Here is a 21,498-nt window from a genome sequence, read left to right as displayed (position 1 = left end):
GGAACGACCTAAGACAGGAGCCACAGCAGATGGGCATAATTACACAGACCTAGTCCAGCCTCATTTTAATAAAATAAAAAGGGGGAGATGTGGAGAGCCGTGCCATGAGCAATCGCCATTATAAAATGGCGCTGGCCTCTGCTGTGCCTAACTAGTAAGCAAGCCTTGTACGCAGGTGCGAGAGTGAACTCATACCTACTCACTGCCCATCTCGGGGCGTAGTAATGGGGTGATGGGCGAGCAACAAATCATGAGCTGACACGCCACATCAGGTGCTGAAACGCCATGGCTGAGGGCTATATAAGCAACGCCATTTTCCGGAGTCTGGGTCTTCCCTCCTGAAGAAGCAATAAAGCTTTTTGCTGCAGAAGAATCCGGTTGTCCAAGTGTGTTCTTGCCATCAAGAATGATAGCTCGGGACAGTCCCTCAGTGTTTTCCCATCATTCCAAGCTGCTGGTTTAGGTGCCAATCTGTAGTAGGAGGCCAGCCTGCGGCTTACATGAACCGGGTATTTCTGTAAGGCAAGCTGGGGCTGAAAGAGAGAGAGAGAGAGAGAGAGAGAGAGAGAGAGAGAGAGAGAGAGAGAGAGAGAGAGAGAGGAGAGAGAGAGAGAAAGAGAGAGAAAGACTTGACGGGAAGAGAAAAATGAAGCCAAGACAAATTTTTTCTCTGATCAAGGCATGGGGAGTTTTCCAAGAGACTGTGCTTATAAGGGGGAAGGTCCATCCCCATGCCAGTCCATTCATGGTGCCTGGAGCCACCCTGTAGGTGACTTGCAGGATAGGGTGTGTCTCGGGAAAGTCTCAAGGGTCTCTCAGCAGGTAGCAGAGTCTCAGAGAAGAGTAGTGATAGTTGCCATAACAATATAGCCACCTAAGTCAGATGGCTACACCGCAGGTGATCTCATATTCAGTGGCAGCAAAGTCTGAATCAGCCTGCTTCAAGGCTGTGGGAGGCTACAGTTTACTAGTCTTTTAATCTCTGAGTTATATTCTTTTGTTCTTTGACTGCTGAGGATTGAACCTATGGTGTCATGGTTGCCAAGTGACAAGTCACCACCAGCAAGCTAAACACCTATCTATGAACTTAGATTCTTCTAATGAAGTTATTTTAAATACTCTGAGCTCTTTCTCAATAGGAAACTGTTCTTAGTCATTTTGTGTTAGAAAGTTTGTCTCACCTTATGTGGCATCATATATTTTTCCTATTTCAGTTCCTTTCTAAATGCCTTCATTACTTTTTACCCAATCCAAATCAAATGTAAATGCCTCTGTGGTATTGTATTAGGTATGATTCTCTAAAGAATAAAACTTACAGCATGTATGTGATTTGTTTATTAGAATGGCTTACAGACTGTGTAGTTCAGCTAATCTGCTAACAGAAATTCTAAGAATTCATTATTGTTCATTCCTTAAGTCTGGATGTCTTAGCTGTATTTCAGTATATGTCATAATTCCAAAGAAGTAGGGCCTATTGAATGGAACACAGGGCCCCTAATGAAGGAGCTATAGAAAGTAATCAAGGAGCTAAAGGTGTCTGCAATCCTATAGGAGGATCAACAATATGAACTTACAAGTACCCTCCATAACTATGACTCTAGTTGCATATTTAGCAGAGGATGGCCCAGTTGGGCATCTATGGTAGGAGATGCCCTTGGTCTTGTGAAAATCATATGCCCCTGTACAGGGGAATGCCATGACCAGCATGCACAAGTGGATGGGTTGGGGATCAGGGAAGGGGGAGGTTATAGGAGACTTTTGGTAAAGCATTTGAAATGTAAATGAAGAAAATATTTAATATATAAAAAAAAGAAGTAAGCCCTAATGTTCATGAGGGAATAGACTTGCTAGCAAGAGTAAGGGGAAGCTTACTCTAGAGGGAGCTTCCTTCTTCCATGTCTTGAATATAGGCTGCCAACAGAAGGTGTGACTCAGTTTTAAGGTGTTTAATCTATCCTCAAAAAATCTGAATTAGAAGTGGGTCTTTTCCCAGAAATGAACCCACACACCTACGGTCACTTGATCTTCGACAAGGGAGCTAAAAACATCCAGTGAAAGAAAGACAGCATTTTCAACAAATGGTGCTGGCACAACTGGTTGTTAACATGTAGAAGAATGCGAATCGATCCATTCCTATCTCCTTGTACTAAGGTCAAGTCTAAGTGGATCAAGGAACTTCACATAAAACCAGAGACACTGAAACTTATAGAGGAGAAAGTGGGGAAAAGCCTTGAAGATATGGGCACAGGGGAAAAATTCCTGAATAGAACAGTAATGGCTTGTGCTGTAAGATCGAGAATTGACAAGTGGGACCTCATGAAACTGCAAAGCTTCTGCAAGGCTAAAGACATCATCAATAAGACAAATAAACCACCAACAGATTGGGAAAGGATCTTCACCTATCCTAAATCAGATAAGGGACTAATATCCAATATATATAAAGAACTCAAGAAGGTAGACTCCAGAAACTCAAATAACCCCATTAAAAAATGGGGCTCAGAACTGAACAAAGAATTCTCACCTGAGGAATACCGAATGGCAGAGAAGCACCTGAAAAAATGTTCAACATCCTTAATCATCAGGGAAATGCAAATCAAAACAACCCTGAGATTCCACCTCACACCAGTCAGAATGGCTAAGATCAAAAATTCAGGTGACAGCAGATGCTGGCGAGGATGTGGAGAAAGAGGAACACTCCTCCATTGTTGGTGGGATTGCAAGCTTGTACAACCACTCTGGAAATCAGTCTGGCAGTTCCTCAGAAAATTGGACATAGTACTACCGGAGGATCCAGCAATACCTCTCCTGGGCATATATCCAGAAGATGTCCCAACCGGTAAAAAGGACACATGCTCCACTATGTTCATAGCAGCCCTATTTATAATAGCCAGAAGCTGGAAAGAACCCAGATGTCCCTCAACAGAGGAATGGATACAGAAATTATGGTACATTTACACAATAGAGTACTACTCAGCTATTAAAAAGAATGAATTTATGAAATTCCTAACCAAATGGATGGACCTGGAGGGCATCATCTTGAGTGAAGTAACACAATCACAAAAGAACTCACACAATATGTATTCACTGATAAGTGGATATTAGCCCAAAACTTAGGATACCCAAGATATGAGATACAATTTGCTAAACGCATGAAACTCAAGAAGAATGAAGACCAAAGTGTGGACACTGTGCACCTTCTTAGAATTGGGAACAAAACACCCAGGGAAGGAGTTACAGAGACAAAGTTCGTAGCTGTGATGAAAGGATGGACCATTTAGAGACTGCCGTATCCAGGGATCCATCCCATAAGCAGCTTCTAAACGCTGACACCATTGCATACACTAGCAAGATTTTGCTGAAAGGACCCAAATATAGCTGTCTCTTGTGAGACGATGCCGGGGCCTAGCAAACACAGGAATGGATGTTCACAGTCAGCTATTGGATGTATCACAGGGCTCCCAATGGAGAAGCTAGAGAAAGTACCCAAGGAGCTAAAGGGATCTGCAACCCTATTGTTGGAACAACATGATGTACTAACCAGAACCCCGGAGCTCTTGTCTCTAGCTGCATATGTATCGAAAGATGGTCTAGTCGGCCATCACTGGAAAGAGAGGCCCATTGGACTTGCAAACTTTATATGCCCCAATATAGGGGAATGCCAGGGCCAAAAGAATGGGAATGGGTGGGTAGGGAAGTGGGGGGCGCTATGGGGGACTTTTGGGATAGCATTGGAAATGTAATTGAGGAAAATATGTAATAAAAAAAATAAAAAAAAATAAAAAAAAAAGTGTTTACAAGATCTAAAAAAAAAAAAAAAAAAAAAAAAGAAGTGGTTCTTTCCATCTTCAATTGACTTTTATTTCTCACAGAGATAGATTTAATATCTCTCAAATGTGTACTGACCTGCTAAGGTTTTAATTGATTCCAGATGTTGTTAAAAAGAAGAATAGTCATTACAAACCCAACCCCTGGTCATCTTTACACACAATCATATATCCCTTTGTCATGCTTATCTTCCAAATAGAAGTAATAGCCAGGTCATAATTATACCTGTATAACTATCCCATGGACAATTTCAAAAGAGTTGTATATTTAACAGAGTCATAATTGTGTGCAACATGATATAATTATCCCTCATATAACCATAAATGCATTATCAATTTAATAATGTTCACTCAAGGAACTTTCTTTGATATCTCAAAATTTAAATATGACAACCATTGATATTCTTTTAATTGTTCTGATATTACATGACAAAGAAAGAAAACATGAAAATATGTACAAACACATTCTTAACAATATACTAGGTGGAGTCCCCTGGTGCATACTTAGTTGCCTTGAGCTATGTGCTACCCATCCCCCACTGCAGCTCCATTGTCCAGCCTCTGCTCCACTGGCCTCCACCAGACCTTCTGTACCTGGAATATACCTGGAATAGACCCTACCTCCTGCCCCCAATCTCCTGCCTCTATGTCACCTGGGGCACAACCACCTGCTCTGAGACTGCACCATTGTCCAGCCCAAGGCTGCCCACCAGAGGCCTGCTGCACCAGGAATATCTAGGTTAGGCCCAATTTCCTGATACCTGTTACACCTCTAAAATCCAGGGACAACCAGGTGACTAAAGGCCAGCATAAGAACATAACCACGAAGAACCACTGAAATGTTCCATCTTCAGAGCATAGCTATCCTACTACAGCAACCCTGGATATCCTAACACAACTAAAGCACAAGAAAATGACATTAAATTCAATCTTATAAAGATGGTATAGGCCTCTAAGGAAGAAATGAATAAATTCCTTAAAGAAATGCAGGAAAATCCAATCAAACAGGTAGAGGTCTTCATCACCCCACTCTCACCAATGGACAGGTCATTGGGATAGAAAGTAGAAAATAAATAATGAAACTAACAGAAGTTATGAATGAAATGGACCTAACACATATCTAGAGAACATCTTACCCAAACACAAAAGAATATACCTTCTTCTTAGCATCTCATGGAATCTTTTCCAAAACTGACCACATAGTTGGTCACAGAGCAGTTAGGATTGTATCTCAACAGATACAGGAGCATTGAAATAATTCCTAGTATCCTATCAGAGTATCATGCATTAAATTTAGACTTCAACAACAGAAATAACAGAAAGTCCACAAAGTCATGGAAAGTAAACAATTCTATACTCAATGATCCTTGAGTCAAGGAAGAAATAAATAAATGAATTCCCATGCTAGCAATTTAAAAGTACACCTGAAAGCTCCAGGGAAAAAGGAGAAGCAAGCATACTCAAGAGTAGTAGTTGGTAAGAGATTACCAAATAGGGCTGAAATCAATAAGTTAGAAACAAGGAAAAGAATACAAAGAATCTAGGAAAACAAGAGCTGGTTCTTTTGAAAAATTTTTTGAAAAATAAATTTTTTTTGAAAAATTTTTTGAAAAATAAATTTTGAAAAATAAATATATCCTTTGCCTAACCACCTAAGAGGCAAAGAGATAGTATTCACATAAACAAACAAACAAAAAAGAAATGAAAAGGGAGACATAATAACATACATTGTGGAAATTTAAAAAATCATTCCACCCTTCTTTCAAAACCTGTTCTCCGTAAAATTGAAAAATCTAAATGAAATGGATGATTTTCTAGATTGATCCCACTTATCAAGTTAAATCAAGGTGAGGTAAAGTATTTTAATAACCCTATATGGCCTAAGGAAATAGAAGCAGTCATTAAAATCTCCATCCAAAACAAAACAAGGCCCCAGGGCACACCCTGTGCCACTGCTCTACATACCCAAATCCTGCCAGGAGAGAGCTGGTCTCCCAGGAGTGCTGACACACCTGTGAACACAGGTAAGACCACCAGTTTTGCTCAAATTCATAGGCCAAGAAAGACCCACCCAGAGCCACCCAAGCATAGGAACCAAGGAACAGCTGACCAGTGATGGCACACACCTTTAATCACAGCACTTGGGAGGCAGAGGCAGGTGGATTTCTGAGTTTGAGGCCAGCTTCGTCTACAAAATGAGTTCTATGACAGCCAGGGCCACACAGAGAAACCCTGTCTTGAAAAACAAAACAAAAGAAAAGAAAACAAAGGAACCAAGGAACAGTGGAGGACAGGATTCTTCTGATTTATGTCTGCATCCCCACGCTGACCCTGTGCCACAGTTCTCCATACCCAAATTCCTCCCGGAGAGAACTAGTCTCCCAGGAGTACTGACACACAGACTTGCAGGAGGGAAAAGCAATAGTCAAAGACAGCAAGACCAGCTAACACCAGAGATAACCAGATGGCTAAAGTCAAGTGCAAGAAACTTAAAACAGAAACCAAAAGTACTTGACATCATTAGAACACAGTTCTCCCACCACAGCAAGTCCTAGATACCCCAAAACACCAGAAAAGCAAGATTAGAATTTATATAGGATTTAGACTGTGCTCTACTCTACTTCACCAAGCTAAATTCTTTTATGTGGATTCTGGGGATCAAACTCAGGACCTCACACTGCTCTGCAAGCTCTTGACCAGTTGAGTTGTTGTCCCAGCCCTGGACCCTTTTTGATACAGCACTCAGTCTACCTGAACACTTTAATGTTTGAAACTGGGACCTTTCCTTCCTCCCTAAAGCTATACTCCCAAGAGACGTAGAGAAATAACAACCCTTTTATCCTCTCTCATAGCTCAGATTAAAATGTAAACACTTCCTTGGTTCTATCCCCTATCAAATCCACAGCCCCAAAATAAGCATTGCATTTGTGGCTTAGGTTGTTGCTCCCAGGTCATGGAGTATTCTGTTTCTGGTATGACCCCATGAAAAGCCACTAGGAGCATATTTGTAAGTAAAATAAGATTGGGTTTACTAGTACTACGGATGTTGGGAAGAAACACCTGAGGGCAGCATGGGGCATCTCAGAAAGAACCTGAGCTGGTGAGGTAGCTGGGTTACTAAGGTATTTTTCATGAAAGACTGAGGTCCTCTCTTGGATCCCCAGCATCCACAGAAGAAACCTAGTGATACAAGTCCTATAATATCAGCACTGGGGTTTGCTTGCCAGTAGGTGTAGAAACATTCAAAAGCTCTTGGTGAAGAGAAAGACTCTGTCTCTGAAAACTAAGTGGAGAATGAGAGAGGAAGACACTTGACATCAATATCTGGCTTCTACATATACACATGCACAGGTGCACATGCACCTGCATACACAGGTGTGCACACACACAAGCATATGTCAACCTTTATTTGTACCTTATTTTATATGTATTTTCATTTTTATTAGATATTTCTTTATTTACATTTCAAATGATATCCCATTTCTGATTTCTCCTCTGAAAACCACCTATTCCCACCCCTCTCCCCTGATCACCAACCCACACACTCCTACTTCCTTTTCCTGGCATTCCCCTACACTGGGACACAGAGCCTTCACAGGAATAAGGGCCTCTCCTCCCATTGGTGACTGACAAGTCCACCCTCTACTACATATGGGGCTGGAGCCATGGGTCCCTCCATGTGTATGCTTTGGTGGTGGTTTAGTCCCTGGGAGCTGTGGGGGTACAGGTTGGTTCATATGGTTATTCCTCCTGTGAGGTTGCAAACCCCTTCAACTCCTTCAGTCCTTTCTCTTAACCTCCTCCATTGGGGACCCTGTGCTCAGTCCAAATGTTGACTGAGAGTATCTACTCTTGTATTTGTCAGGCACTGTTGGAGCCTCTGTCAGCAAGCACTTGTTGGCATCCACAGTAGTGTCTGGTTTTGGTGACTGTATTTTGGATGGATCCCAGGAGGTGCAGTCTCTTAATGGCCTTTCCTTCAATCTCTGTTCTACACCTTGTCTCTGTAACTCCTCCTATGGGTAATTTGTTCCCCCTTCTATGAAGGACCAAAGGGTCTACACTTTCTTCTTACTTCCTCTTGATCTTCATATGGTCTGTGAATTGTATCTTGGGTATTTTGAGCTTCTGGGCTAATATCCACTTATCAATGAGTGCACATACTATGTATGTTCTTCTGTGGTTGAATTACCTCACTTAGGATGATATTTTCTAGTTCCAACCATTTCCCTAAGAATTTCATAAATCCATTGATTTTAATAGCTGAGTAGGACTCCACTGTGTAAATGCACAGCATTTTCTGTATCCATTGCTCTGTTGAGGGACTTCTTGGTTCTTTCCAGCTTCTGGGTATTATAAATAAGGCTGTTATGAACATAGTGGAACATGTGTCCTAGTTATATGTTGGAGCCTCTTTGGGTATATGCCCAGTAGTGGTATAGCTGAGTCCTCAGATAATACTATGTCTAGTTTTCTGAGAAACTTCCAGAGTGAGTTGCAGAGTGGTTGTACCAGTTATAAATCCCACAATCAATTGAGGAGTGTTCCTCTTTCTCTACATCCTCACCTACATCTGCTGTCACCTGAATTTTTGATATTAGCCATTCTGAATGGTGTGAGAATCTCAGGGTTGTTTTGATTTGCATTTCACTGATGACTAAGGATGTTGAACATTTCTTTACGTGCTTCTCAGCCATTCCATATTCCTCACTTGAGAATTCTTTTTTACCTCTGTACCCCATTTTGAATAGGGTTATTTGGTTCTGTGAAAACTAACACCCTGAGTTCTGCATATATATTGAATATTAGCACTCTATCAGTTATAGAGTTGATAAAGATCTTTTCCCAATGTATTGGTTGCTGTTTTGTCCTATTGACAGTGCCAGTTGCCCTACAAAAGCTTTGCAATTGTATGAGGTCCCATTTGTCAATTTTTGATCTTAAAGCATAAGCTATGGATATTCTGTTCAGGAAAATTTCCAGTGTGCCCATGTGCTTGAGTTCCTTCCCTACCTCTTTTCTATTAGTTTCAGTGTATCTAGTTTTATGTGGAGGTCCTTGATCCACTTGGACTTGAGCATTGAAGTAGATAAGATTGGATTGGTTTGCATTCTCTAGGTTTGGTTGACTCTTTGAATAGTTCTTTTTATTTCTTCTTGGTTGAATTTAGCCCTGAGTTTGATTATTTCCTGTTGTCTACTCTCTTGGGTGTATTTGCTTCTTTTGTTCTATACCTTTCAGATGTGCTGTCAAGTTGCTAGTGTATCCTCTCTCCTGACTCTCTTTTAGGCACTCAGAGCTATGAGTTTTCCTCTTAGCAGTGCTTTCATTGTGTCCCATAAGTTTGGTTATGTTGTTGCTTCATTTTTATTCAACTGTAAAAACTCTCTAATTTCTTTCTTTCTTTTTTTCTTATTTATTTTTTATTACGTATTTTACTCAATTACATTTCCAATGCTATCCCAAAAGACCCCCATACCCTACTCCCCATTCCCCTACCCACCCATTTCCACTTTTTGGCCCTGGCATTCCCCTGTTCTGGGGCATATAAAGTTTGTGTGTCCAATGGGCCTCTCTTTCCAGTAATGACCTACTAGGCCATCTTTTGAGGCATATGCAGCTAGAGTCAAGAGCTCCGTGGTACCGGCTAGTTCATAATGTTGTTGCACCTACAGGGTTGCAGATCTCTTTAGATCCTTGGATACTTTCTCTAGCTCCTCCATTGGGGGCACTGTGATCCATCCAATAGCTGACTTTGAGCATCCACTTCTGTGTTTGCAAGGCCCCGGCATAGTCTCATAAGAGACAGCTATATCAGGGTCCTTTCAGCAAAATCTTGCTAGTGTATGCAATGGTGTCATCGTTTGGAGGCTAATTATGGGATGGATCCCGGGATATGGCAGTCTCTAGATGGTCCATCCTTTGGTCTCAGCTCCAAACTTTGTCTCTATAACTCCTTCCATGGGTGATTATTTACAATTCTAAGAAAGGGCAAAGTGTCCACACTTTGGTCTTCGTTCTTCTCCAGTTTCATGTTTTTTTTTACAAATTGTCTCTTATATCTCCGGTATACTAAGTTTCTGGGCTAATAACCACTTATCAGTGAGTACATATCATTTGAGTTCTTTTGTGATTGTGTTACCTCACTCAGGATAATGCCCTCCAGGTCCAACATTTGCCTAGGAATTTCATAAATTCATTCTTTTTAATAGCTGAGTAGTACTCCATTGTGTAAATGTACCACATTTTTTTTTTATCCATTCCTCTGTTTAGGGGCATCTGGGTACTTTCCAGCTTCTGGCTATTATAAATAAGGCTGCTATAAACATAGTGGAGCATGTGTCCTTCTTACCAGTTGGGACATCTTCTGGATATATGCCCAGGAGAGGTATTGCAGGATCACCCAGTAGTACTATGTCCAATTTTCTGAGGAACCGCCAAACTGATTTCCAGAGTGGTTGTACAAGCTTGCAATCACACCAACAATGAAGGAGTGTTCCTCTTTCTCCACATCCTTGCCAGCATCTGCTGTCACCTAAATTTTTGATCTTAGCCATTCAGACTGGTGTGAGATGGAATCTCAGGGTTGTTTTGATTTGCATTTCTCTGATGCTTAAGGATGCTGAGCATTTTTTCAGGTGCTTCTCAGCCATTCGGTATTCCTCAGGTGAGAATTCTTTGTTTAGCTCTGAGCCACATTTTTAATGGGGTTATTTGATTTTCTGTAGTCCACCGACTTGAGTTCTATATATATATAGATATATAATATCCAATATATATATATATATATGTATATATATATATTGGATATTAGTCCCCTATCTGATATAGGATAGGTAAAAATCCTTTCCCAATCTGTTGGTGGTTTTTTTGTCTTATTGACGGTGTCTTTTGCCTTGCAGAAGCTTTGCAGTTTCTTGAGGTCCCATTTGCCGATTCTCAATCTTACAGCACAAGCCATTGCTGTTCTATTCAGGAATTTTCCCCCTGTGATCATATCTTCGAGGCTTTCCACCACTTTGTCCTCTATAAGTTTCAGTGTCTCTGGTTTTATGTAGAGTTCCTTGATCCACTTAGACTTAACCTTAGTACAAGGAGATAGGAATGGATCAATTTGCAGACTTCTACATGATAACTACCAGTTGTGCCAGCAATATTTGTTGAAAATGCTGTCTTGGGCTGGTGAGATGGCTCAGTGGTTAAGAGCGCCGACTGCTCTTCCGAAGGTCCCGAGTTCAAATCCCAGCAACCACATGGTGGCTCACAACCATCTGTAACGAAATCTAATGCCCTCTTCTTGAGTATCTGAGTACAGCTACAGTGTACTTACATATAATAAATAAACAAATCTTAAAAAAAAAAAGAAGAAGAAGTCAAATGACCTTTAAAAAAAAAGAAAGAAAGAAAGAAAGAAAGAAAGAAAGAAAGAAAGAAAGAAAGAAAGAAAGAAAGAAAGAAAGAAAGAAAGAAAGAAAGAAAATGCTGTCTTTTTTCCACTGGATGGTTTTAGCTCCCTTGTCAAAGATCAAATGACCATAGGTGTGTGGGTTCATTTCTGGGCCTTCAATTCTATTTCATTGGTCTACTTGTCTGTCACTATACCAGTACCATGCAGTTTTTATCACAATTGCAATGTAGTAAAGCTTTAGGTCAGGCATGGTGATTCCACCAGAGGTTCTTTTATCCTTGAGAAGAGTTTTTGCTATCCTACGTTTTTTTTTTATTCCAGATGAATTTGCAGATTGCTCTTTCTAATTCGTTGAAGAATTGAGTTGGAATTTTGATGGGGATTGCAATGAATCTGTAGATTGCTTTTGGCAAGATAGCCTTTTTTACAATGTTGATCCTGCCAATCCATGAGCATGGGAGATCTTTCCATCTTCTGAGATCTTCTTTAATTTGTTTCTTCAGAGTCTTGAAGTTCTAATCATACAGATCTTTTACTTCCTTAGTTAGTGTCACACCAAGGTATTTTATATTATTTGTGACTATTGAGAAGGGTGTTGTATCCCTAATTTCTTTCTCAGCCTATTTATTCTTTGTGTAGAGAAAGGCCATTGACTTGTTTGAGTTAATTTTATATCCAGCTACTTCACCTAAGCTGTTTATCAGGATTAGGAGTTCTCTGGTGGAATTTTTAGGTTCACTTATATATACTATCATCTCATCTGCAAAAAGTGATATTTTGACTTCATCTTTTCCAATTTGTATCCCCTTTATCTCCTTTTGTTTTCTAATTGCTCTGGCTAGGACTTCAAATACTATGTTGAAGAGGTAGGGAGAAAGTGGCCAGCCTTGTCTAGTCCCTGATTTTTGTGGGATTACTTCCAGCTTCTCACCATTTACTTTGATGTTGGCTACAAGTTTGCTGTAGATTGCTTTTATCATGTTTAGGTATGGGCCTTGAATTCCTTATCTTTCCAAGACTTTTATCATGAATGGGTGTTGGATCTTGTCAAATGCTTTCCCCGCATCTAACGAGATGATCATGTGGTTTTTGTCTTTGAGTCTGTTTATATAATGGATTAAGTTCATGGATTTCCGTATATTAAACCATCCCTGCATCCCTGGAATAAAACCTACTTGGTCAGGATTGATGATTGCTTTAATGTGTTCTTGGATTTGGTTAGCAAGAATTTTATTGAGTATTTTTGCATCAATATTCATAATGGAAATTAGTCTGAAGTTCTCTATCTTTGTTGGATCTTTCTGTGGTTTAGGTATCAGAGTAATTGTGGCTTCATAGAATGAGTTGGGTAGAGTACCTTCTACTTTTATTTTGTGGAATATTTTGTGCAGAACTGGAATTAGATCTTCTTTGAAGGTCTGATAGAGCTCTGCACTAAACCCATCTGGTCCTGGGCATTTTTTGGTTGGGAGACTATTAATGACTGCTTCTATTTCTTTAGGGGATATGGGACTGTTTAGATCGTTAGTTTGATCCTGATTTAACTTTGGTATGTGGTATCTGTCTAGAAATTTGTCCATTTCGTCCAGGTTTTCCATTTTTTTTTTAGTATAGACTTTTGTAGAAGGATCTGATGGTGTTTTTGATTTCTTCAGGATCTGTTGTTATGTCTCCCTTTTCTGGTTGTGTTAATTAGGATGCTGTCCCTGTGCCCTCTAGTGAGTGTAGCTAAGGGTTTATCTATCTTGTTGATTTTCTGAAAGAACCAACTCCTGGTTTGGTTAATTCTTTGAATAGTTCTTCTTGTTTCCACTTGGTTGATTTCACCCCTGAGTTTGATTTTTTTCCAGCCTTCTACTCCTCTTGGGTGAATTTTCTTCCTTTTTTTTCTAGACCATTAAATATATTGTCAAGCTGTTAGTGTGTGCTCTCTCTAGTTTCTTTTTGGAGGCACTCAGAGCTATGAGTTTCCCTCTTAGAAATGCTGTCATAGTTTCCCATATGTTTGCGTTATGTTGTGGCTTCATTTTCATTAAACTCTAAAAAGTCTTTAATTTCTTTCTTTATTCCTTCATTGACCAAGGTATAATTGAGAAGGGTGTTGTTCAGTTTCCACATGAATGTTGGCTATTCATTATTTATGTTGTTATTGAAGATCAGCCTTAGTCCATGGTGGTCTGATAGGATGCATGGGACAATTTCAAAATTTTTGTATCTGTTGAGGCCTGTTTTGTGACCAATTATATGGTCAATTTTGGAGAAGGTCCCGTGAGGGTCTGAGAAGAAGGTATATCCTTTTGTTTTAGGATAAAATGTTCTGTAGATATCTGTTAAGTCCATTTGTTTCATAACTTCTTTTAGTTTCACTGTGTCCCTGTTTAGTTTCTGTTTTCACGATCTGTCCATTGATGAAAGTGGTGTGTTGAAGTCTCCCAGTATTATTTTGTGAGGTGCAATGTGTGCTTTGAGATTTACTAAAGTTTCTTTAATGAATGTGGCTGCCCTTGCCTTTGGAGCATAGATATTCAGAATTGAGAGTTCCTCTTGGAGGATTTTTACCTTTGATGAGTATGAAGTGTCCCTCCTTGTCTTTTTTGATAACTTTGGGTTGGAAATCGATTTTGTTCGATATTAGAATGGCTACTCCAGCTTGTTTCTTCAGACCATTTGCTTGGAAAATTGTTTTGCAGCCTTTCACTCTGAGGTAGTGCCTGTCTTTTTCCCTGAGATGGGTTTCCTGTAAACAGCAGAATGTTGGGTCCTGTTTGTTTAGCCAGTCTGTTAGTCTATGTCTTTTTATTGGGGAATTGAGTCCATTGATATTAAGAGATATTAAGGAAAAGTAATTGTTGCTTCCTTTTATTTTTGTTGTTAGAGTTGGAATTCTGTTCTTGTGGCTGTCTTGTTTAAGGTTTGTTGAGGGATTACTTTCTTGCTTTTTCTAGGGGGGGGGGGATTTCCATCCTTGTATTGTTTTTTTTGTTTTGTTTTGTTTTGTTTTTTCTGTTATTATTCTTTGAAGGGCTGGATTCGTGGAAAGATTATGTGTGAATTTGGTTTTGTCCTGGAATACTTTGGTTTCTCAATCTATGGTAATTGAGAGTTTGGTCGGGTATAGTAGCTGGGCTGGCATTTGTGTTCTCTTAGTGTCTGTATAACATCTGTCCAGGCTCTTCTGTCTTTCATTGTCTCTGGTGAAAAGTCTGGTGTAATTCTGATAGGCCTGCCTTTATATGTTACTTGACCTTTCTTCCTTACTGCTTTTAATATTCTCTCTTTATTTAGTGCATTTGTTATTCTGATTATTATGTGTTGGGAGGAATTTCTTTTCTGGTCCAGTCTATTTGGAGTTCTGTAGGCTTCTTTTATGTTCATTGGCATGTCATTCTTTAGGTTTGTGAAGTTTTCTTCTATAATTTTGTTGAAGATATTTGCTGGCCCTTTAAGTTGAAAATCTTCATTCTCATCAACTCATATTATTTGTAGGTTTGGTCTTCTCATTGTGTGCTGGATTTCCTGGATGTTTTGAGTTAGGATCTTTTTGATTTTGTATTTTCTTTGATTGTTGTGCCGATGTTCTCTATGGAATCTTCTGCACCTGAGATTCTCTCTTCCATCTCTTGTATTCTGTTGCTGATGCTTGCATCTATGGTTCCAGATTTCTTTCCTAGGGTTTCTATCTCCAGCATTGCCTCACTTTGGGTTTTCTTTATTGTGTCTACTTCCCTTTTTATGTCTTGGATGGTTTCATTCAATTCCATCACCTGTTTGGTCGTGTTTTCCTGCAATTCTTTAAGGAATTTTTGTGTTTCCTCTTTAAGGTCTTCTACCTGTTTATCTGTGTTCTCCTGTATTTCTTTAAGTGAGTTATTAAAGTCCTTCTTGATGTCCTCTACCATCATCCTGAGATATGCTTTTAAATCCTGGTCTTGCTTTTCCGGTGTTTTGGGGTGCCCAGGACTAGGTGTGGTGGGAATGCTTTGTTCTGATGATGGTGAGTGGTCTTGATTTCTCTAAGTAGGATTCTTATGTTTGCCTTTCGCCATCTGGTAATCTCTGAAGCAAGTTATTATAGTTGTCTCTGGTTAGAGCTTGTTCCTCAGGTGACTCTGTTAGACTCTATCAGCATACCTGGGAGACTAGCTTTCTCCTTAGTTTCAGTGGTCAGAGTATTCTCTCCAGGCAAGCTCTCTTCTTGCAGAGAAGATGCCCAGATATCTAGAGTTCAAACCCTCCTCCCAGCAGAAGTTGTGTTCCACTCACCAGAGGTCTTAGGATCCAGTGGGGGATCCTGTGTGAATCCTTGCGGGTATCCAGAGACTCCACGGGCAAGGCACCCTGGTGTTGGTGTCTCTAATTTCTTTCTTTATTTCTTCCTTGGCAAAGTTATTTTTGAGTAGAGCTTCCGTGTGTATGTGTACTTTCTAATGTTTTTGTTGTTATTTAAGACCAGCTTTAATCCATGGTGATCTTATAGGATGGATGGGATTATTTCAATCTTCTTGTAGCTCTTGAGGCCTGTTAATTGATCAATTATATGGTAAATTTGGGACAAGGTACTGTGAGATGCTGAGAAGAAGGTATATTCTTTTGGTTTAGTATAAAATGTTCAACAGATATATTAAATCAATTTGGTTTATATCTTCTGTTAGTTTCACTGTGTCTCTTTTTAGTTTCTGTTTCCAGGATTTGTCCATTGATGTGAGTGGGCTGTTAAAGTCTCCCAGTCTTTTTGTGTGAGTTGCAATATGTGCTTTGAGTGTAGCTGTAATCTACTCTCAGATCACAAAGAATTGTACAGTTATACTGTATCAACCTTAACCTCTTTTCTGTCTTATTCCTTTACAAATGGATTGCTCTGACTGCGGTTTCAAATTTCTCCCTTGGAATTGAATGTTTTCTCTCTTTCACATCTCATTTCTACCAAGTGTTTTGTGTTGAAAGGGATAGGATTTAGGGTGAACTCAAGCTGCCATGTTGACGTGGGAATAACCAAATATTTTCTGTACCTTTCTCTGTGTTGTGGTCTTTTGAGGTATGGTAGCATTGTCAAGCCTTTTGTGTCTTCAACATGGTCCTGTATTGGAACTGTTACATAACTATGTAAGTATTCCCATTGATAGCTTTGTTTGTGAACTGTTTGTTGTTGTTGTTGTTGTTGTTTTTGTTTTTTCTCTTAAATTTTTGCCAAGACTAAAAATGAAATCTAAGCATGGTAGTCCATGGATGTAGTTGAAGCCAATAAGAAGGCTTTGGTCAGAGAATGACTTGCACCCCCCCCCCCAAATCAGGGCAGTTGTGTGGAGGGAGGTATTTCATCATAATTGCTTGGGTTTCTCAATAGTATTTTGTCATAATTTAGCAAACTACAGCAAGAACTTGTTTCATGTGTCCTTAGTTGAACCAATTTAATCTTTTGATCTAGGGGCCAGAGTATGCTATGGGGAACTAGACACCTTTTTCTCTGTATCCTTTGGGACTCTAATTACCAAACCTTCTTTATCCTACTCCACCCTCTCAGCATGTCCTGAAACATGTTGAGTAGGCTTAGCCTTAGAAATATGTGTCTCTCCTATGCTCTGTTGGAAAAGAAACTATGGATGGAGAAATTGTGCAGTAAGTATCATGTTCCTGTGGTCATCATAAAACACTATAGCAGGTGAGCTAAAGAGCAGACAGTACTTCTCAATGCTTGGGGTTCCTGCAGGCAAGGCAAAAATCTGGAAATTCAGGTTATGTTGTGGGCCAGAAGGAAGGATTATGGTTACAGGAATCAGGAGGCCCCCTCATTCACTCACTGTCAGCCCCACATTTTTCTGGACACAGAGACTTATATTTAAGTGCAAGTGTAATCATTTATTGAACAGAACATGAAAGAAATCAATGGAGAATTTCCATGTGTTGGCAAAGAGAAATTTAAAGAATGTCTTTGATTCTTGATAAGTTTTCCTAGGTAATATGCTGGAGAGAATGGGATTGCACTTCTCTGTGAGACAGGTGGAGAGCAGATCACAGAACTTGGCATGGGATGCTCTATGAATAGGAAGGGATGATGCTGGAGTCCTGGTGAGAAGTCTCCACTCAACACTGAGTAATCCAGGAAGAAAGAATACAAAGACTCATTAAGCACTTCTTGGATTGACTTCAGTACAGAGAGTCATTCTATTATATAGAAGAAATGATAACACATAGTTCTTTTCTCATAATTTAACTGGAATTAATTGCCAGAATGGAGGGATGAAAACCATAGAATAAATGACCATTTCCTCATGGATGGCATATAAAAAATGAAGTAATGGAAGATATGAGGCTTGTTTCCACAATCTTTGTCATAAGAAGCTCTAAAGAATGTTAAGCAAATTGGGGGATAATGATAAAAGCCTTGGATACTTTTAAAGACTTCACACATTATATGAGTGAAATCTTGGGTTAAATGGGAAAGGGGGGGACAGAGGAGTCTTCTTTCCAGACTGGACAAGAAGTGGTGATCAGGTACATCCACTACTAGGTAAGAAGCCACGTTTGTACAGAGTTCAGATTAAGATGTTATTATCTCAAGTGGGATGGAGGGGGACCACAGACACTGAAAAGCAGCTATAACACATCCTGCTACTCTGTCTGTTAATGATATTGAACACATTCCTGAGACATTTTTACACAAACATACAGCAATTTTGTAAAACTCAAATCCTTCTTTTCTTGCGTAAGTGCTTGTGTCACTTTACTTCCAAGCTCAAAGTAGAACTAGGTCACAAATCCATATAATTTAAAGCCAATTTTCAAGCTGTCATCCAAGATTCCTTATCAAACATTTTTTATTGTAATTTGGGGCACAATACTAATTCATTTGCAAGGGCCTTGTTCAAGACCACAAACCTCCTCCTTGCTCTCATTGGATAATGCCCACCTGGAGGCTCAGGCCATTCGTCATTCTCGGGCCTTGAGGCAGCGATCTGTAGTGTGAGAACAAGAACATGTTCAGGTACCAGGTCCACTTTATTTCCCCAAGAGAAAGAATAGGACTCTCCAGCATTCAACAAATGACTGGTAACCAATTGGTTTTGTTTCTCATTTGATAAAATATTCAGGATAAGAAAAATAAATGAGTCATGACTTACTGACATTTGTTAGGTCAATGATATTTTCTCTAATGATTCCACGCTCCTCGCAGAGTTTGGCAAACTTTTCCTTGATGTCTAAACTCAAATCTGGTTCTCGGCCTGTGGGAAGAGCAAAAGGGAATGTAGCAGCTCTATTGTGTGCTTTGACCAGAGCCTGGGTGAGGGGACTGGGGCTTCCCCATAAGGATGGGAAAATGGTTGGCCACATGATTTACAGGCATGGGTATGATCTATTCTGGATTTGGAATCCATAGAATATCCTTCTGTCACACTGAGAGATTTCAGAGTGCTTCTATCACTATGCTCAAGGGATGATGAAGGTGACCACCAATCTTCAGGAGGTGAGAAAGTGGCATGACCAAGCTGGGAAGACTATATTAAAGCTAGAGTTTCTTTCTTCTTTTCCCACCCCAAGTTCAGTGTCTGTGTGAAAATACTTTACCACAGAGCTCCATCAGCTGGAAGGTTTCCCCATCCTTTTCATTAATGAGATGAAATATAATATAATTATCATAGTCTGTATTAAGTATAGTAAATGTATTGAATCCATCATCTGTTGAGGAAATGGAAGTTCTCAGAAATTATTTGTTGTGCAGGAAATGATGGAAAACATTTTCTTATTCTACCCCAAACATTAAATCATTAAAATACAGATCCTGGAAGAGATGGATGAAGTGTCTGATGTTTTCTGTCTGTAGCTTACTGAACTTCAAGAAGCAACTTCTAAGAATAGTGACTCTGAGTGTTTCAGACCACTAGTGAACTGTCAGGTACAGGAGCAACACTCTCTCATCATCTCCTAAGATTATCTACCTCCCTCAGCAGCTTCAAACAACATGTTTCTATCTTTTATAAGCTTACTGTATCAAATATCTACTGCTACACCGTCAGCGATGTGCACCTGTGCCAGCAACGGGGCAGTATCAGATAGAATCCATCTCCCCCCTACTTATTCCACTTGCCTGTGACAGGGTGTTAGCTGTTAGATGGCCCCCATTTGACTAGTAGGTGTAAGTTCCTAAATTCAAACTCCAACAAAATACACACACACACACACACACACACACAGATGATAAATGTATTAAGGTTCAATAAACTCCTTATGGATAGATATATAGACTTTATATACTTACAGTTCATATAATATATGCCAGCCTTTTCTGTTTTTTCACCAATCACAGTCATTTCGGTGCACTCTTCATTTACACTGTAAAACAGAGTGATCTTTTGCATAAGGGATTTTGATCTGGCTGGCTTCTTGACCCTCTACACTATATATATCTCCAGTTTCTGATTCCATTTGACTTTTGACTATATTTGTAAAATTAGCAAAAGGCTTTTGTTTATGTTATTTCATTTATATCAGATGTTTTAGCAATCACAAATTTGCCTATTATTTTAAAAAAGAAAACAACAATCACTTCTCATCCTTATTACAACTACAACTACTTCCAAGTTTCACCAGTGCTGTGCTTCAGCCAGCGGTGTAGATTATCAGCCAGATGTCCACCATCTGCCTTAAATCTGCACTCTGTAATGTTGCCTGATGTGGCTCCCAGATCCTCAGAGGAGATTTATTATTATCTCCTTTACTTCAGGAAAACACAAGTAGAATGGGGTGGATGTCTTTGGCTAACAACTAGTAAGAACATTTTAATTCATGATCACATAATCTTAACTTGTGATATACTGTCTCATTAATGTGGTATCAGTAGTGTCTCTGATCTTTCCTTATCAAACTCCTAGTGAATTAATTCCTGTCACCAACTCTTGTCTCTGACTTTTGTAAAACCCCTGGTTATGAGATCTTGGCTCAGTGTCACATGGAGCATTCTAGTTTTGGATATAGGCTCAGTATGTGTGTGTGCACACGTGCATACTGTGAGTTATCTCTCTGCAATCCCAAGAGTGTTTATAGGAATGAGACCATACCAGGTTTTCATTTCCTCTTTCTCAGCCAAGAGCATCTCACTTACATAAAATGGCATTTAAAGACTAAGGAATTCTCCAAGACAGTGATGTTTTCCACAAAAGCTCTCATGCTGCCATGTTCTTCTATCTTTTCTCTGTTTTCAGAGGCTGTAGCAATAGAAAACCAATACCCGCTAATCTGTAATAGATAAGAAAAGGTTTAAGGGAGAAGGGGCAGGGAAACATCACAGACATGTTTCTATTTGAACTCCGCACTATGGGTTAGGGCCTGAGCATACACAGGGGTAGATCTCATGCCAGTTGTCAAAATACTTAGTACACTGTCCCTGCTTCTCAGTGAGACCAGAGGTCCCCAAACATTATTAGATATGAATAGCTGGTCTTACTTCAAGGTCTGAAGTCATTCATTTGTCTAATAGTTTGGGGCACTATACCCATTCCCTCAAAGGACCCACTTGGCTTCAAGACTACCCCAAAGCACATTCTGAATTATTATTCACTGATCCTACCTGTTCTACATTAAAGTTCCTTTCCATAGAACTAGCTTCTTCTGCATGGATACAGACTAGAGTCAGTTCCAAACACAGGAGTAGAAGCAGTGGCAGCAGTAGCTTCATTTTGGTAGGGAATAGAATTGTCCTCCTGTCAGGACTACGTCTTTCAGGTTATGGTCCCTACACTCCACTCCCTAGCTCCTTTCCTTGTCCTTATATACTCTCTGGTTTCAGTGGACTTTTTTTCTTCCCGTATGGGTCTGCATTACCTCAGTCAGGCTTTGTGGAATGTTTTCTCAGTTATTGATGAGAGGCCAGGGATTGTTCCTGCCCTTTTCAAACTTGGCAATCTCATCACCTATGGATTGATTTAGTAGTCTTACATTTCACAAAACATATTCCCATGAGAACAGTGAATGTTTTAGAGAGCTGTCATCTGGAACTAGATGCAACTTTGGATCTTGCTTGTAATCAGAAAGTCAGTTTTGGAGGGGGTGGTGACTGACACTAGAAAGTCAAAGATGTAGAGATACTTTGCTTTAAGACTTGAGTGTGGAAGGAATTGAGTTACTCAATTTTTGCAAAAGATTCATTTATTTTTCATGGTATAAGCATTGGTTTTGCATGTGTACCTGAGTACCATGCACAGGCCTGGTTCAGTGGAAGTCAGAAGAAGGAGTCAGATTCTTTGAAACTTGTTCTTGCTGAGGACCCAGGTT

General features: G+C 39.7%; 1 protein-coding gene across 4 annotated transcripts; it reads right to left on the bottom strand.

The window, feature by feature from the left end:
* Window positions 1-17,062: 17,062 nt before the first annotated feature.
* Window positions 17,063-20,982, bottom strand: LOC147004301 (major urinary protein 3). 4 transcript variants are annotated; one of them, XM_085839254.1, is made up of 7 exons: window positions 20,795-20,982; window positions 20,330-20,463; window positions 19,487-19,560; window positions 18,796-18,906; window positions 18,355-18,452; window positions 18,109-18,185; window positions 17,063-17,319 (listed from the first exon to the last, which is right to left on the bottom strand). In XM_085839254.1, the coding sequence occupies exons 1-7, from the start codon at window positions 20,900-20,902 to the stop codon at window positions 17,085-17,087; spliced, it is 837 nt and encodes a 278-aa protein (XP_085695380.1). In that variant the 5' UTR covers window positions 20,903-20,982; the 3' UTR covers window positions 17,063-17,084. The 4 variants fall into 4 exon arrangements, 3 of the variants coding, with proteins under 3 accessions (XP_085695380.1, XP_085695381.1, XP_085695382.1); XM_085839255.1 differs by having other exon boundaries at window positions 18,140-18,185; XR_015047369.1 differs by having other exon boundaries at window positions 17,132-17,319; window positions 18,351-18,452.
* Window positions 20,983-21,498: the final 516 nt, after the last annotated feature.

The sequence above is a fragment of the Mus caroli genome, unplaced genomic scaffold (genome assembly GCF_978045245.1).
Source record: "Mus caroli unplaced genomic scaffold, Mus_caroli_1 scaffold_6, whole genome shotgun sequence".
NCBI lineage: Eukaryota > Metazoa > Chordata > Mammalia > Rodentia > Muridae > Mus > Mus caroli.
This window is presented reverse-complemented; position numbering and strand designations above follow the sequence as displayed.

Coding starts and splice junctions, on each gene's coding strand:
- LOC147004301 (XM_085839254.1), bottom strand. CDS start 20,902: ATGAAGCTACTGCTGCCACTGCTTCTACTCCTGTGTTTGGAACTGACT. Junction 18,907..19,486: donor TGGCATATATTATATGAACT/GTAAGTATATAA, acceptor TTTCCTCAACAG/ATGATGGATTCAATACATTT. Junction 18,453..18,795: donor CCAGCTGATGGAGCTCTGTG/GTAAAGTATTTT, acceptor CTCTTCCCACAG/GCCGAGAACCAGATTTGAGT.